Below are 17536 nucleotides of genomic sequence, written 5' to 3'. Positions count from 1 at the left end.
CCCCAAATGAGAGCTTTTTTAAACATCTATGGATTTAGAAAATAGCTTTTCACCCTTATTTCACATCAAGAGAAAAACTATCCATGCTGATTATAATCTAATATGCTGTAGGAAAAATAAACCCACAAATAACATTTTTTATCAATAATTTTAACTGCTTTGTATATTAAATACTTTTTTGCAGAACTGACTGAACAGGAAGAATTAAGGACAGCACAATGATGAAAGAATGAGTAACTAAAGGAGAAAGGAAACTCCTCCATAAGATGTAAGCTGCACAAAAGTGACTTAGTCTTATTCACTGTGGTCTCCCTAAACATCCAATATTAGGCTTGCAACTTAGTGGGTGTTTCAACGCAGAGAAACATGAATCTAGCAACGGGCGTAGTGTCTCACACATGGTGAGCACTTGAAGGACTCATTGTTCAACAACGAGTCCTTTCATTAGTTAGGATGGGACACAACATCAGCAGGGGAACAGGACGTTGGTCTTACTTTACTATCTTTATCTGGCTTGGTTGCTGAACTGTTCCCACAAGTCAATGATGCGCTGTCAGGAGAGGTGGGAAGTCCAGGAAGAATGGTCACTGTCCGACCACTGGGCTCAGTCTCCAGAGAGGCGGTGGTGATGCTCGGAGAGGTCAGTGAAGCAGTTGCAGCACAAGCCAGGGGGGCATTGACTCGACCCATATTGATGGCAGCTACGTGGGTGGCAGGGCCTGCCATTGGAGGTGGAAGTTGTGGGGAGGCCAAGGGATGATGAGGCAGGCCCACAGATGCAGGGCCCAGGCAGGCAGTGTTCTGTACCTGGATGGGCGTCACCGCTGCTGTAGGGCGTTCTTGGTTATGTGCTGCAACTAGTAGTGATGGGAGAGAAAACAGCAAAATTTGACCTTCTAATAAATGCTACTCACCAAACCATGAGTCATTTCACTGCATCAGACCATAATGAAAGGTTGCTATTGCACTTTTATAAGAAGTAATGGAAGCACAGTGGTTTAAAAGCACTTAATCTTAGCTGGGTCCTTAGACACTGTTTTCCTTCCAGATCAGCCCTTGAGTCCACTGAGAGCCTGGAAGCTTAGCGATAACCCCAGGCTGTTCAGTTAAAAAGTCTTTCCACAGATTTATGGACAAAGCCGGTCTTTGATGATACTCTACAGTGTCAGATTAGGTTGGCCTCCAGGCCTTTTGAAAATTATTCTCCATTTTCTTCAAACAAACAAACAAACAAACAAACAAGTAAATAAAATTATTCTTCCTTTTCTTATTAATCATCTTCCGTCTTTTGGTTTTTCTGACAGAATTTACAAGTTTACCCTATCACCGTTACCCAAGACTCTTGGTAGGTTTTCAGTGCTATAAGAAGAAGAAAAGTATTTAAGATCCCATTGGGTTTAAAACAAACTTGGAATTAGGTTCATCAGAAATCATCAGCACACTAGTTCATGGAGTATGATGTAGTGGTCACACGGCTGGCATCAGGGAGATTTGAGCTCGTATGGTCTTGAATGCAGAAGCCATATTTCCAAGTCTTATTGACATTCTCAGGATCAGCCTAATTTCTTTCAGATTTTCAATCTGTAGATCAGGCTTGAATTCATGTGGGGGACAGGCTTAGCCAAAATAAGCAGATGTGAAGTGTGCCACTGACTAGACTGTGCCTGCTTCTAATTCCTAATGTTATTCATGACTTTAACATTACATCTGCTCTTCTCAACATCTGTTATAAGGGATCTGGTACTAGGCAAGCAACCCTCTTCCTGATACTTTTCAGTCTGGTCTCCTCCTTACCTGTCCTCACAGCATTACGGGCCTGGTTGACTGTCATCTGCCCAGTCATGTGCAACAAGACCTTGGCCTGAGGACTTGTCTGGATATGAGCGGCTGACACAACGGCTGTGGGGACAACACTGGGACTTCCAGCCATACCATTTCCCTGGAGCTTCTGGGCAGGCCCTCCTGCAGTGGAAGGACTGACCATAGTCACCCCTCGACTGGTCTGACCAGCAGTAGACATAGGGACTTTAGCTTGGGAAGCATTTGTCACGGCCCTGCCAAGACAGAAACACAGACAGAAAGCCCAATCCATCAGCAAAATGGGAGAGAGAACAAATAAATGCAAGAAAAATGACTCAGGGCGTTAAGACAGAACATTTTAAAGAATGAATGGAATAATTTTTAGAAAATGTAAGAATCACAAATTCAAAGTAAAGATGGCCCTGAGGGAGAGAAAGGTCTTGAAATACATTCTTAGTCATAGAAAATTATACATTGCACGCTGCTCAAGAATATTCAGTTACTGGGTTCGGCTTTCCAGATCAAGGCTCAACACCTCTTGCCTATAAGGTCCTGGATTCTTCTGCTTCAGCTCTCAAAGAAGCTGATTTGTTTGTTATTGCTGCTAGTAACATTAGCAGTTTTGTTACATTTGCATAGCTTGCTCATGGTTTTTGCCCTTCTCCCTGCTTGTTCCTAGTTCTACATCACAGAAGTGCCTGTGTACGTGCATGTGTGTGCACATACACACATGCACACACTCTTAGAATGTTCTCTCTGGCTACTCTTGACCTGTCTTAATCTCATGTATGTTTCAAGGTCCACAAATCCTGTCCTTTTAAGAAGCCTTGCCTAAGGCTTAGGCTTAAGACCTTATGTATGATTCTATTGTTTCATGTGAATTTCTTCCTTCTACAGCCCTTGATTACAAAATATGTCATTTTTAATATGTAAATTCTGTATTAAATACTCCTGATTCAGTAAAAGTTCCTTGAAAGTAGGCCCAGTGTAAAATGGTTCTTCCACATTCCTCCAGTTATCAGGATACAGCCAGCTCTAAACAAACATTTACAGGTTGAGTTAAATTAAATTAGTTCAATGTAGTTTTGTATAATGTATTTTTTTAATATTCTAAATTCGTTTAAATAACAATTCTACACATAGTAACTTTGTACTAAGTAGAAAACTTCATTAACTCAAACATCCTTATTTACTACGATAAATAACAGAGAATTTATTGCATCTCTTCAGAGACTGTTAATAATTTGTTTTTGAATGTTATGAAACTGCTTTCCTTCATTAATTTAGTCTTTTTTTGTGGTTTGGTTTGTTTTATTTCCTTTAGTTGTTGTGGTGGTGGTGGTTTATTGTTTGTTTTTTTCCTCGCCCGGGAAGGTCTATCTGCTATTTTCTGGATCCTGAATGTAGATTTAAACATATACAGAAAAGAAGGTTTATATTGATTAAAAATCTGCAAGTCAAATTAAAGCTAACATTCTGTCACCATCTGCAACAATAGTGATTTTCATTTGATTAGGCTGCTGGCCAACCTATAAATCAAGGCCAACAGCTGACAAACATGTCAGTTCATTAAGCCATTTATTTAAAATCAGGGTGTTTGAGGAATGATTTAACACAGTTAAACCTAGAGCATTTATTAAAAGCCCAGTGGCTAAAACTGGGGCTCCCTCAATGCCATTATAGGTCCTTCCATTCAGTTTCTAAGACTACTTTCCTTAGTGACCAGAAGGTAGACTACTTTTAAATAAAGAAAATTTTGAAAAAAGAAAGAAAATTTTGTATAATTAAAGCTCTTACTTCCTAGTATCCTATAACAAGGCTTCTCAACCTCAGGGACATTCTGGGTCAGATAATTCTTTTCAGCAGGAGGCTGTGCTGTGTAATACAGGACAGTTAGCAGCATCCTTGGCTTCTATGCACTTCATGCCAATAGCAACCTCCTCCCACGTCCTCCACAGCAACAATCAGAACTGTGTTCAGACATTGCCAAATTCTCTTCAGGAGCAAAATCACCCTTAATTGAGAAGGATGAAGGATCAATGTCGTATTTCAGGAATTTTATTTCTGACTATATTATAGAAATTATTGTTGGACTTCCGAGGTAATCCCCAAGCTATTGGAATAAATACAGAGCCAGACGCATAGGCTTAAGCACTTCTTCACTGTGTGATCATACACAAGTTATTTAACCTCTCCATGCCTCCATTTTCTCATCTATTAAGTGGGGATAATAATAGTGACTATATCGACGAGTTATTTAAGGACTCAGAATTAATATGTGTCATCCATTTAGAAATCTGCCTGCCTGGCATATAGTAAGCCTTATGTAACATGTAAGTGTTAATAATATAGCTTTTGTTTATACTAAACATGATATTTTTTACTTTTGAACAGAAAAATATCGAAACTGGTTGGATCTTCGCACATACAACTTAAAACAAATACTTAAACCCCAGTACATTTATTGGTAGAAACCTACAATTTCACATATACCCATGTGAAAAGTAAGCTAAGAATTTGAGTTAGAAGAGACTTCAGCAAATATGGATAGGAGTTTTTAAAATGTTGGCTAGGTAACAGGCAATAATTATAGTGTGAGAAGGCAACTTGGATAGGCTGAAAACCATGGAAAAAAACAAAGCTTCTCTGTCTAGAACTTAGTAAGCCATTTACTCAGAACCATACCTTGTGACTGGTGCCACATAATTGCCAGGGAAAACCCCTATCTTGCTGGTATGCATCGATGTCCCTTTGAACCAGCCATCTTGGCAACGTTCAAATACTAAAAACATCTCCCCTTTTCTCAGCTCCAGCTCATCCTCTTTCCGGGGAGTGTATGGATATATAGCAACATACCTAGAATAGAAAAGAATATTTGATTTCAGGCTGAGTAACAGACAAACCCTGGCATGCTCAAAAACTCTTCCTTGGTACAAAGTCTTGAATATTTTGTACAGATATAAACAGAAAATATAATACTTAGCCTGTAAGTAGCATTGGTAACTGTCCATTGAAAGAGGTTTTGCTGCCTACATTTGAAAGACAGAGGCCTTCCTGATTAAGAACTGCCCACCTGGTCCCCCCAGTGTGAAGGTGACTATCCCACCAAATGGTATTTTCAGGGTGTGAAAGAATTAATGCCACTTCCCAAAGTGTCTAACCTGCTGCTGGGGTTTAGGGACCCACTGGGAAACTTGAGCTCTTCAAACAGCACTGGTAAGACGTGGGAAGTAGCCCCACACGAGGACATATGGCACAAAATCCTGCTGGGAGGCACAACATGCTGCTTTCCACACACAAGCTGAACCTAGAGGCTTGGGTTGCACCTGCTTTTGTATGCTCAGCCAGGAAAAATACTGAATTTGAAAAAGTCAAAAGGGAAAAAAAAGTCCAGGTCATAGAGAGTGCAAAACCACCCCACAGTGCAAGGTGACTGTGCCACCAACATATGGAAACCAGGCAGGTAACGCTAACCAATAGTTTTTGCCAGGGTTCTAAACTGTTCCATGCATAAAATCACGCAATGTAGAAGCCAAAAAATCTAGCTGTATTCTGCCATTGGTAAATGTTAACAAGACAATTAGATTTTTCTGGATACTTATGGTTGGGTCTTATAGCTTTTCCAATGCATATTTGCACTAGATCTGATTTGTGTGGAAAATGCCTTCCTGTTCCTTAGTATCCTAATGTAAGGAATGAAAACGGAGACCAAAAGCTCAAACAGGAATTGTACAAAAAGACGGCACTATGTGCATATAATATTATGAAGAAGCAAACACTATGTTTCCCTGGACTGTAAAAGGCCTCCACTCAGCAGGATGGCTGCCTACTGAGCTCATGTATTGGGCCCATTTGGTTTCAGCAGTTTCCTAATTATATGCATGACTGGGTGTAAGTTTGCAGAACACAAACCACTTTGGTGAGCCATAAGCCTGTCACCAGCTCATATCAGAAAGATGTTTCTCTACCTCTGCTGTTTGGGCTTAGTTTGAAATAAACTTTAAAGCAGTAATAAATGACACCCTCACTTACACACTGGGGCGAGTCTGAGGCCGTAAATGTGCAATCTGGTCAGTGGGTCCCACTGTGGGTCTCGGTCCCATTGAAGCAGCAGCAGCAGCAGCAGCAGCAGCAGCAGCAGCAGCAGCAGCGCCCGGAGGTGTGGAGGCCAGTAGAGGGGGTGGGGGAAGAGGAGGATTCATAGTCTGGTATGAGAAGACAGAGAGAGAGAAGAAAGAGAAGAGAGGGAGAAAACGAAAGAGAATAATAATGAATTATTTATTTACATCTTTCATGGAAGGTGGGAGGGAAAAGGAATCAGGAATCCATAGGAAAAGACTTTAATGGAATCCACAGGGAGCAGAACCAGCAGGCTACTTTGTATGAAAGCCTCCTTTAAAAAAAAACAACAAAAAAACTCATCTCTTGTTCTGCTTTAAGATCTTAGAGCCACAGCAACTTTTTCAGCAAACAGGTACGTAATGACACTTGGAAAGAGGGAAAGAAAAAAAAAAAAAAGGAACAACTGCATGTAATTTTAAGATTAATGGCATTTTTAAGTATAGACTTGGATAAGAATCCAAACACCTTTGAAGAGGGCAGCTATAATGTCACACTGCTTGCTAAGACGTAATCTGTGATTGTTTCTGTAACTTGAAACTTAAACACAACACAAAACAATTTAGCTGCACTATATCTCAAACCATTCCCTCAGAAGAAAATTTCCTTTGATGCCTGGTTTCCAAACAGCCCAAACAATAGCAAGCCACAATCACTGGGAAATTGTTGCTACTTTCGCTTATTCTTTTCTTAACTTTGCCAGCTTTTGAAATTTAGTACTATCAAGCCTGGTAATCTTTAACAAGTAAACCAGTGAAAAGCTGCTGGTTCCTTTATGGGCACAGACTAATGGGGTTCTGCCTACAGGATTCCATGCCTTTTGAAAATCAATGGAGCAATTGTTACTTTCTGATCTATAAACCCCAGATGATTCTTTAGGGTCTGTATACTGAAACTCCTGGGAAAACAGGCACACAAAGACTTGCCTGAACCCCCACCTCGCCCTCCCCAAATCTTTGAACCACTAGATGTAAAAACTGAATTAAAAGAGAAATAAGGAGACTAAAGAATGCACCTAGGAAAGCATAAATGGCTTCTACATATCAGTGTATAAACACAAAAAATCCAATGATTTCTAAACATCGTTCACAACAGTCACTTTGTTTCTATTTTTTTAAATAAAAATTCACATCTCATCAACATTTGCTTCCTTCATCTGCGGATTAGCTGATTAATGTACACAGTTCTGGAAACACAATAAACTACGCAGAAAAAATTTCAGAATTCCTGACATATGTTGCAACTGTTTCACACATTGTAATTTAATTTTTTGCTGAAGTGACTTTCAGGAAGGATTTTTCCCGTACCGAAGCTGAAGGTGTTGTAGAACATTCAGTGCAGAAATAAATGAGGCGCAGCGCTGCTTACAGAGTGCTAACCTGGACAAGGCAGAGGGCAGTTCAAAAAGTTAGAACTGCATGAATGTTGCTCACATCATCCATGCAAAACATGGCAGGCAGACTTAAGATTTGTTACAACTCTGGAATTGCCTGTACTGGGGCTTAGATTCTTCAAAACCTTTAACCAGTAGAAAGTCAAGCATTCATTCCACTAGGTCTCCTCCCAGTGACAAAGTAGAGAGAAACAAAGATAATCCTGGTAAAACACTCAGTACATGTGACCTGGGCAGTTCACCGGTAATCACAACACATCAGTGGCTTGTCGGGCAGGATAACAAGTTTAGACTGTACTCAGGATAATATATGCAGACTGTAAAATTACCACTCAACCGATTTCCACTTAAATCTTCCTAAGCCCGATTTCTTAAATTTTTTTTTTTTCAACGTTTATTTATTTTTGGGACAGAGAGAGACAGAGCATGAACGGGGGAGGGGCAGAGAGAGAGGGAGACACAGAATGGGAAACAGGCTCCAGGCTCCGAGCCATTAGCCCAGAGCCTGACGCGGGGCTCGAACTCACGGACCACGAGATCGTGACCTGGCTGAAGTCGGACGCTTAACCGACTGCGCCACCCAGGCGCCCCATCCTAAGCCCGCTTTCTAAACAGCGTGGCTACGGAAATGGGGAGACCAGTGCATGTGCTCAACACGGGGCCCAACACAAACTGCTCCTAGAAATTACTTAAAATACTACCCAAGGCACAGAACCAAAAAGCTCCATTTCACACTCTAAGTAGAATTCTATTTTCAAGAGGAAAGGAAATTAAAATTGTCTGTTATGGCTTAACATTATTAAAACAGAGGCTGTACTGGGGCGCCTGGGTGGCTCAGTCGGTTGGGCGTCCAACTTCAGCTCAGGTCATGATCTCGTGGTCCGTGAGTTCGAGCCCCGCGTCGGGCTCTGTGCTGACAGCTCAGAGCCTGGAGCCTGTTTCAGATTCTGTGTCTCCCTCTCTCTCTGACCTTCCCCCATTCATGCTCTGTCTCTCTCTGTCTCAAAAATGAATAAATGTTAATAAACAAACAAACAAACAAACAAACAAATGGAGGCTGAACTAAATTAACCCTAAGAAGAAAAAGGCAAAACAACATCTACGGACCTGACAAAAACATGTCACATTTTGTTAACAAAATGTAAAATAAGGTCACCTCTTGTAGTTAAAAAATACAGTAAACTAATGTTTCATGTACATTCCTTTCACGGAGAGTAAGTCAGAAGTCATTTGAGGTACAGCTTACAAGAGGATATTCTGAAAGACCCCAAAGGCTGTGCTTGAGAGAAAGTGTAGTTCTCTCTCTTTTTCTGTTGTTGGAACACAGATTGTCTTAATAAAATTGGGCAGATTTTCCCGCAGTGTTGGGCTACATATCTTTGGGGAAATAGGCATTTGTGTGTGCATGTGTACTTGGGATATATGCACACAAAGACCAAAGAGAGAAAGTCTGATTAAAATCAGACTCTTAGATGTTGTTCCACCCTGTGGGGTTGGTAAAATGATAGGGCTCTGGTGAGTCCAAGGCTGTGACAGACTAGGAAGTTCTGTGGGTTGCTTTATAAACAACTTAAACTGAAATAATCTGGTGATGTGGAAGTTCAAAAGGTAATCCACTGTGTGTTGTGCTTCAGGCAGTTTGCTATCCTGCAAGACCTGAAATTTCTACAGAGCAAACCACAGCCTTCCATTCACCCAGAGCTGACCTGGAGACCTGCTTATTATTTCACAGTCCGGGCCAGCCCAGGCCCCAAAGGCCAAGGCGCACTCTCCACCAGCAGCAAAAAACATCTATGGACCTGCAAGAAGGATAGGTCACATTTTTCTAATAATATTTTGTTAACTTAATACTGTTCAGAACCAAATACCACACTTAAATGTCATTTTCACTAGACATTGCGTGCTAAATTAATAGGAACTTTGAAAAGTACTCATCACTTATAGTTTTATTTTATGGAAATGAAGCAGGTCTATGTTATCAAAGTAAAGCTGTCTATAGCTATAGGCTGGGCTGCAGAAATACTGGTGTAGAAAACTAGATGTTATTCTGATATCCATTAAAAATGAGCATCCTCCTTATGTTTCTTTAGATTCAGATCTTCTGTTTGTAGTATGTGGTAACGGTCTGAGGCAAGAATTACTATTTCTGAATAACAGTAAAAACAGGACAACAGTTCTGCTGATGTGAAATGATCATACTTTGCCATGTCCAGGTTCTCTGTTTCCCTGACCCACTGACCTTGAAAGCAGTAGAAGAAGCATGGGCTTTGGGGGCAGATAAACATAGATTCCAATCCCGGCCCAGTGTCTTAGGGCAGTCCTCAATTTCCCTCCTACGTTAGAGTGAGCACCAGAAAAGAAGTGTCCTCTCCAAGTGGACTGGATTCTAGGCCAGATGAGCCTAATTCTAGTGAGCATTGTGAGTGAAAAGTTCAAGTGCATGGGTGTGATACCCTTCCTCTCTGGTGCTCTTTCCTCTTTGTGTCCTTTGATACAACCAAAGAGTGGTTAGGTCTGGGTCTGGCTAAAGACAGGTGACAAGATCCATTAGGTCTTAAGCTTGGGCCAAGGGCTGCAGGCCACCTTACCAGTAAAGTGCTTTGCATTGGAGTTTGGGCAACAAGTACAACTGACAATAAAGGATTCATTTTCTTTCCAACTGTTCTTTAAGTGTGCATTTCCCTCATATACATTTCTACCTCCCAGAGTAGAAAAGTGATGGGCAGGATAGACTCTGGGCATCTCTGGGTCCCCTGGGAAAATCCCACTGTAATACCCCCCCAATCCCAGCATCCTTTTTTTCCTCACACCTGATTTCCAAACAACCCACCTTCAACCCTACACATCAACATCTCTAAACAGCCTGAGTACTGAACTCAGACGCATGTAGACAGGCTGGTGGAGGAACAGTTCAAGCTGCTGCATGATCATGCTTCCTCAAGTCGGGAGTGTTAGCAATTTCAGCAGCATTACCACCTGCATACAGCAGTGTTTGTGCAATTATGTGATTAGCTGGTTTTATTTTATGACAATAAGCAGGAAGTAGAAAAGTGGAAGTACTGACACCAGCGATCAAAAAACAAAAACAAAACAAAACAAAAAAACTTAGTGGTATCAGAATTCAATAAAATTAAGATAAAGATGGAAGGTCCCTAGGTCTTAAGTCTCAACTGGATGCTCATTGGAATTAAGCCAGTCAGTTGTGGGTACAGCTATGAAGAAAAAGGAATAAAATTTAAAAATATATTTAAAAAATACTAGAAATCGATGCTTAGATGATTATGTCTAAAGGGAAAGATGTAATTAAGAATTTGGCAATTTTTAAAAATCTCTCCAGGAATGGAATTTCCCTCATAAATTATAGATTTATTGTTCTACATTTGATTTGTAAGAAGAGATACTTATGTTAGTTAACTGACTTTGTATCAATTACATAAGCTCTCTATGCCTCAATATACCAATCTGTGAGATGGAGCTGTAATTAGAAATAGTTTAGGTAAAGCTGCCTTTCCCAGTGCCCTGGAGCACAGCAGAAGCTCAATAAATAGAAGCTGTTGTTATGATTCATGAGACCATGAAGTCAGAAACTGTCTTACTCATCTTTGTATTACTGTCACCCAGCTCTGCAGACAGAAGTTAATAGACTCTCAATGAGTATTTCACAAATAAGAAAACATTCTGTGCTTCAACTTCCCTTAGGACAATATGATATGAATCAAGAGGTCTTGGTGTCTGAGATGCTAGAGTCCTTTTCTGTTGTTGCTATGAACATTCTGACCATATTCTATCCCTAATCCTGACTTACAGAACTCATACCAATTCCAAAGCCTCAACTTGTCCCTCTCAAACTATTGACATGGTAGTTTCATTCCCCTCTTTGCAGAGCCCGTCCCTGATCCCATGGATCAGTAATTCCTGCTGAGCCTTCCATCATGGGCTCCAATGGACTAATTACATATTGGCTATCCTGAGAACCAGACATCATTTAATTTGCTTCTTTAAATATACACACAGACACACACTATGTGTGTTATGTGTACAATTTTTTTAGTCAGGGTTACATATTTTTGGAATGCAATCTGTTTATAAGTTGGCCACAGGCTGTATGGGCCTTTATTGACCTGCCTAATTCGTGACATCTTGCAGCTAAACACCTCTCAGCTGGTACAGAGGATCAGGGATTATTAATCACTTATTTGAAAGTTTTTCTGCCCTTGTGCAGAAAATACAAGACTAACATAGATCCTCACCCTCCTCCCTTCCCAAAATTAGTTGTGGAAAAAGCCCTCACTACTATTAACATCTTGATGTCTGAATTAGATAGATGTAATGCCAGTTTTGCTCCTAATATTAGATATCTAACATTTTAACTGTTACATGTGAAATGTATAGGACAGTATGATCCTAAGTTCATTCTGCATGAAAGATTAGAAAGTCTCAATTCATAATAAAAATACTAGAAATAATTTTCATTTCCTATTCTAGTGTTGGCATTTATTACCTAATAAATCCACACCATGAAAAGCATAGTTTTCTCTCTACCAAGCTGCATACAATATTGCTGTGATGGTGCTCTGTGTCTTAGAAAATATTTCAAATTTTAAATAAGATACTTGCCATGATTAATGTAAGATACAGAGGGTACATGCTACTGAGATTTTTTTCTCATTTAAACCTAACATATTAAATCCAAACATTACTGCCAACCTACCAGGGACTTTGAGATCTAGACATCTCCTGGGATGACAGACAGATCTGTTTATAATTAGTTTTTCATTAAATGGAATTGGCACAGTAGACATACTGTTTAATAAACCTTTCGCTTGCTTAACATGCAGGCTTTCTTATATAATCCTAGGATGAAATGGTTGAATGTAAATTAATTTTTGTATATTCATGCTCTCCTGTGACCCGTCCCATTGATTTGCCCTAGAGTTGCCTCCAGCTTAGAGCAACTGGCCATTTACTTACTACACTGTAAAATTTTCAGCCCATAAGGGATGAAATTCAGCCAGCTCTATGTCTTTTCCACTAATTAATTTTTCTAAGATCAGAAAAGGCAGTCTTTTTCCCTTAAGAAATTATGTTAGAATTTTCCATGTGAAGTAGTCATCTGGAAAGGGAAATACCAAGTGGTTGTGTATGTATTGGGGTGAGAAGAGAAGGAGGGAAAGGAGAGAGTCTTCTCTGGAGATGAGAGGGCAGGATGATTATGGAACTTGGCTCTGGTCAAAACACCCAGGGCTAACAGAATCTCATGGAAACCACATATCAATAAAAGTTAAATGAATTTCATCTTCTCCCCAGAAGAATCAGCACAACCTTTCCTGCACCAAGTAGTGGTGCTATCAAAGAAGCTGTAATCGTTCTGGGAACATTTAAAAAAAAAAAATACAACTTTAACCTCTAACCAGAACATTATTAACTTCCATTTAAATACAAGAACATGGTTAACTCTATAAAAAGTTTCCTAAAGTCTAAGTCAAGCTAGGTAATAACTCCACATTTATTTATATCCACCTTGTTTCAGAGCAAAATGAGGCAAAAGGAAAATGAGGACAATAAAACTGGATGGAGCAAACATCTTGACTAATGTACTAATATGTTGTGAGGTCTTTGTTGGAGGGGGGTACAGATTTGGCTCCAAGCATTCTAGCAGAAGGAAACATAATCTTTACAGCATATATAAAATCCACAACCTAAAAACAAACCAGCTGCCTAGAAGTCTCACTATTCCTGGTACAGAGAGCAGAGAAACCATAACCCAACAAACCAGGCCCTCCAAGGCATTCTGAGAACAAACCAGTGGCACATGCCACAGGCCTGCCTTGCAAGGGTCCTCAATAGAGACCAATAATGAGATCAATAACAGTCATCCCCTACTATAGTCTTGGCATGGTGCTAACTCTCCAAAGCAGAAAATAGTTGTTTCATTTTACAGGTAGGGACACTGAAGCTTAAAGACGTTGAGTAACTTTTCATGGTCATGTAAACAAAGAAGTGACTGAGCTGGGCTTCCAACCTAGGTCTGTGTCCCCACCATCGGGCCACACTGTTTCTCCAAGAGCATCACAACCAGTGAGACTCTGTAAAGCAATTTACGGGAGTGGGGCCCACTGGGGAGATCTGATTTAGTGATCTTTTCTATTATCATTCAACTCAGCACTGAAAGAAAGAGTGTGAAAGCATAAGCCAAGGCACAGGACTGGATGAGAGATGTCTCACAATTGCTGGTTCCTTGTAGTTCAATTGCCTGCAAGTTCAGGAAACGGGGATTTATACTATTGTGTTTCTGCTTTCTAAGGCTGAATTTGCTTGTTTCTTCCCTTTTAACTTTCTCTCCATAGTGTTCTTCTTTGTGTCTATCTCCCTTGGCTGCCCTCATTTCTCCTATTAATTTCTCTTGTGAGGATGTTTTAAAGCAATTAGTGTTTGGACTCTGTAGGATGCTAGGTGTTCAGAAGGAAAATCAACACAATCTGAGCGAGCCTTCCAAGACAGCAGTTACGTTCAGGCAGCCAGAGCGGCAGCTACTGCAGTGGAAGACAACCTACTAAAAGGTGAATCATAAATGGAGAGATTTGGAATTGACACACCATGTGACTCAAGGTAAACCATTTAGCCTTTGGGATCCTGGTTTCCTCAGTATTTCTATAAACCTGTCTTTGTAGGAAATAAGTGAAGTCTTCTAGAAACTCAAAAGAAATGAAAAAGAAATTTTAGGTTAAGCCTTCAGGAAATCAGGCTGGACTTTAATGAAAATGGAAAGCATTTTATAGATCTCTTCTAATGCCTTCAGGCCACTGATCACTGTTAAACATTTTGCAGGCTGTAGGCAAGAGGCTTTCTAATTTTTTCTGTAAGATCAGCAGAGATAATAGATGAAAGAGATCCACCTCCACCTAGCAAGTGTCAATGTAAACTGCAGGTGTTAGGAGGTGGGATGTGCCAGATTAACGTCACTAAATACCTGAGAGAGAGACAGAGATAGAGAAGCTGTACTCACTCCAAGGGCAGCTGGGTAGGGAACATCTGATGGGAAAGTGAACGAGGGGCCAGTTGTCACTGGGCTGCTGGGGGGTGGGGTCACAATTAACCCGGTGGTACTTATATGAACCTGCCAAGAAAAAGAAAAGTTAATTAAAAGACAACTACATTTAATACAACAGATTACTGGCTGAACCTTGGGGAGGCAAATCATAATTTTAAAAAAATCTGTAGTTTCTAGTATTTGGGGGAAGGCAGAATCTCTTGCAGCTTATTCAATCCACATTTACTGATTACCTAATTTGTATTCGGAACTGGGAGGTAATGTGATAATATTGGCCACTGCTGATTTACATACAGAATTCAACTGCTGCTGGCTTTCATAACTTGGGAGGCTACTGTGAACCAAACTGACCTTTCAGATGGTTAGTCGGCTGCTTGCTTAGCCCACTAGCAATTTCCCTGAAGACCCTATTAAGGTAGGTCATGGCTGAACACTCACCTGTCTATCAATATGTAAATCTATGTGAAGTGCTTAAGGTATTTTGTTATTCTCAGGATCATTTTTCATGACTTCTACTTTTCAGTGGGGATGCATAATTAAAATGCAGCTGCCTAGACATGCCTAGAGCAGGTAATTATTTATAAAACCTTTAAAGGAACAATGTCAAGCCAAATTAGCTGTTTTCAAAGGTGTCTTATCCATGATACTATCCAAGATTAATTTACTAGAAAGAAATTGAGTTATTCAGGTCATTTCATTGCCTGTGTTCAGTTACTCGTTCAGTTTCACTCAAGCTGCGTATCAGGTCCAACTGCAGAATGCAGGCAGGAGTAGGCGTGTGGGCCTGAACAAATGGGATGGTTTTCCTCCACTGTTAAAGGAATGTGGTTGGCTGGTACCTTGTTTCCCCCAAGGAAACGATACACCCAAAACGCTAGGCCTTTTGTAATAAAAACTTAATCCCAAACATACTTCCCTCAATTCCCATATGTTGAGAAAAAGATTATCAGGACAAAGAAAAGCTCAGAGATTAGTTCCCAGAAGGCCTGAAGGAAATTTTGAGTTTCCTGCTTAGGTTAGGCCCTGCCAAGGCCAGGGATAAACAGCATCACAGCATACAATTTATTTTCACCAATAAATCTGTGTTATATATGGAATTCACATCCTTTTAAAATCACATCTGTGCCTGTTAGCTCACACATTGATCGAACTGGAGGCTTAAACTTAGCAGATCTAAGGGATGCCTAACAAGAGTTTCTCCCCAAACCCTTCTTTTGTCTCTTCTGTGAACCAAAGTCTATTATCAATCAATTTCTAATGGGAAGCACACTGATTTTCATTCTAGGATAAAATCCAATGGTCTTTACCTGTTTTAACCAATAAATCTGTTTATATACATAACCCAAGGACATTTGTAAGTTGGCATTACATAAGAGTCTTTCTGAGAAGATACAATGAAGCTCACTTCAAAGTGCATGCCATTATCATGGAATCAAAATACAGCTTCCTGGGCCCGACCCTACAAATATCTAAGAAAGATCTCATGACTGACCAATGTTTCCCTAAGAGCTGCAGACTGGGAGTCAAGATAATTAACTGCTAATGAGCTCATGGTCTTAGACAAGACACTTCACCCCCCTATATGAGCTAGACCAGAGCCCCCCTAATGTGTCCACCGTCATAGTCATGGAAGTGAAGCACTAAACATTGAGACTCCTGCAAGCACCAGCGAACACAGGGCCTCTCCTAGTATTTGAGTAAAGGAAGAGATAAAAGTCACCAAAGAATGATTAAAAGCAGAAGCAACAGGGGGCACCTGGGTGGCGCAGTTGGTTAAGCGTCCGACTTCAGCCAGGTCACGATTTCGCGGTCCGGGAGTTCGAGCCCCGCATCGGGCTCTGGGCTGATGGCTCAGAGCCTGGAGCCTGTTTCCGATTCTGTGTCTCCCTCTCTCTCTGCCCCTCCCCCGTTCATGCTCTGTCTCTCTCTGTCCCAAAAATAAATAAACGTTGAAAAAAAAAATTAAAAAAAAAAAAAAAAAAAAAAAAAAAGCAGAAGCAACAGAAGTAAATTGCCTGAAGGTGAGCATGCCCAGAATAAATGTCCTGAATAGGGACAGACTGACTTTCTGCTGTTCTTTTCCTCATGGAACTGCAAATTAGTTGGGCTCCTCTACAAGAAGGGGCTCTGTGAAGGGGGGGAAAGAGGTGGGGTAAGCAAATGCAAATGAGTGGGTGCATCTCTGGCTTCCCCTGAAGCCACTGACAATACAAATATGCCACAAAACCACTTAATATCATGAATCATTCCTCCAGCTGGCAGAGGCCAAAAAATATCTTGAGTGTGGCCAGAGAAAGATAAAATGTCTTAGTTGCTTGTAGCATCATGTGCTTTTACAGATGTCAATCACAGGTATCTGTGCACATCTGTTCTGGTGACCCACCTAGACAGCACAGTCTATAAATAATCTTCTAGTTTATGTATTTGAAAGTTCAGCCTTCACTCAATAGTCACCATATATAATAGCAAGCCAGCCCTTTACTCCTTTCTTTCATTTCCCCATCCTGTTGCCTGGAACTTGGGATGTCCTGGTGAGATCTCTAAATTCCGTATAGAAACAGGAGGATAAGGTTCTACCCATATGGTGGAAAGGTAAGCTGAAAAGCACATCACACCAGCACTGACTGCCTATGTGTATTCTATTCAGGTGAGAGAAAAATGAACGCTCACTTCTTAGGCTCCTTCCTTTAGATTTTCTAAGTGCAACCAAACCTAATTAAGGAAAAGCAAGACAAAAAGTGGACCAAGATGTTAAAACATCCTTTTCCTCAGCTCTGTAAAAAAGGAAAAGAAAAAGGAAAAGAAAAAAGAAAAAGAAAAAGAAAAAGAAAAAGAAAAAGAAAAAGAAAAAGAAAAAGAAAAAGAAATGGGCCATAGCAGGAGGAGTCACATCTCCTGATCGGTCCTTTGCAAGGCAGAGGAAAAGGACAGTCCTATTTCAAAGAGTCTCACATGAGCCATCTTCCCATATCCGCTGATCTCCACAGTCAGGAGAGTGTCTGCCTGTCACACACTCCTGCTATGCTACACACACCCATTGCTTTATTATAGACTGTAGTTCCCTCCAATGCACACACTATGCTAGACAAGTAGTGTTTTCTGTAAACCTGAGCCGGAGAAGCCAGGCAGCACTTGAAACATCTCCCATCGTCTTCTTGAAATCACTTCTCCCT

The 17536-nt window shown here is 40.6% G+C and overlaps 1 protein-coding gene across 2 annotated transcripts in view; it reads right to left on the bottom strand.

Annotated features, from left to right (window-relative positions):
• The window catches only part of SH3RF1 (SH3 domain containing ring finger 1), a 178993-nt gene that overhangs the window by 18076 nt on the left and 143381 nt on the right, over positions 1-17536 (bottom strand). Inside the window, exons 6-10 of one of the 2 annotated variants that reach the window (XM_086703899.1) lie at positions 14319-14429; positions 5833-6005; positions 4486-4656; positions 1795-2054; positions 496-857 (exon numbers count right to left, since the gene is read on the bottom strand). In XM_086703899.1, the coding sequence (XP_086560025.1) occupies positions 496-857; positions 1795-2054; positions 4486-4656; positions 5833-6005; positions 14319-14429 (1077 nt within the window). The remainder of the gene's footprint in view (positions 1-495; positions 858-1794; positions 2055-4485; positions 4657-5832; positions 6006-14318; positions 14430-17536) is intronic. The other variant, XM_086703900.1, reaches the window with a different exon arrangement.

This window comes from Puma concolor, chromosome B1 (assembly GCF_028749965.1).
Source record: "Puma concolor isolate L17-30 chromosome B1, mPumCon1.1.hap2, whole genome shotgun sequence".
Lineage (NCBI taxonomy): Eukaryota > Metazoa > Chordata > Mammalia > Carnivora > Felidae > Puma > Puma concolor.
Note: the sequence above shows the minus strand (reverse complement) of the source record. Positions and strands in the feature narration are given on the sequence as shown.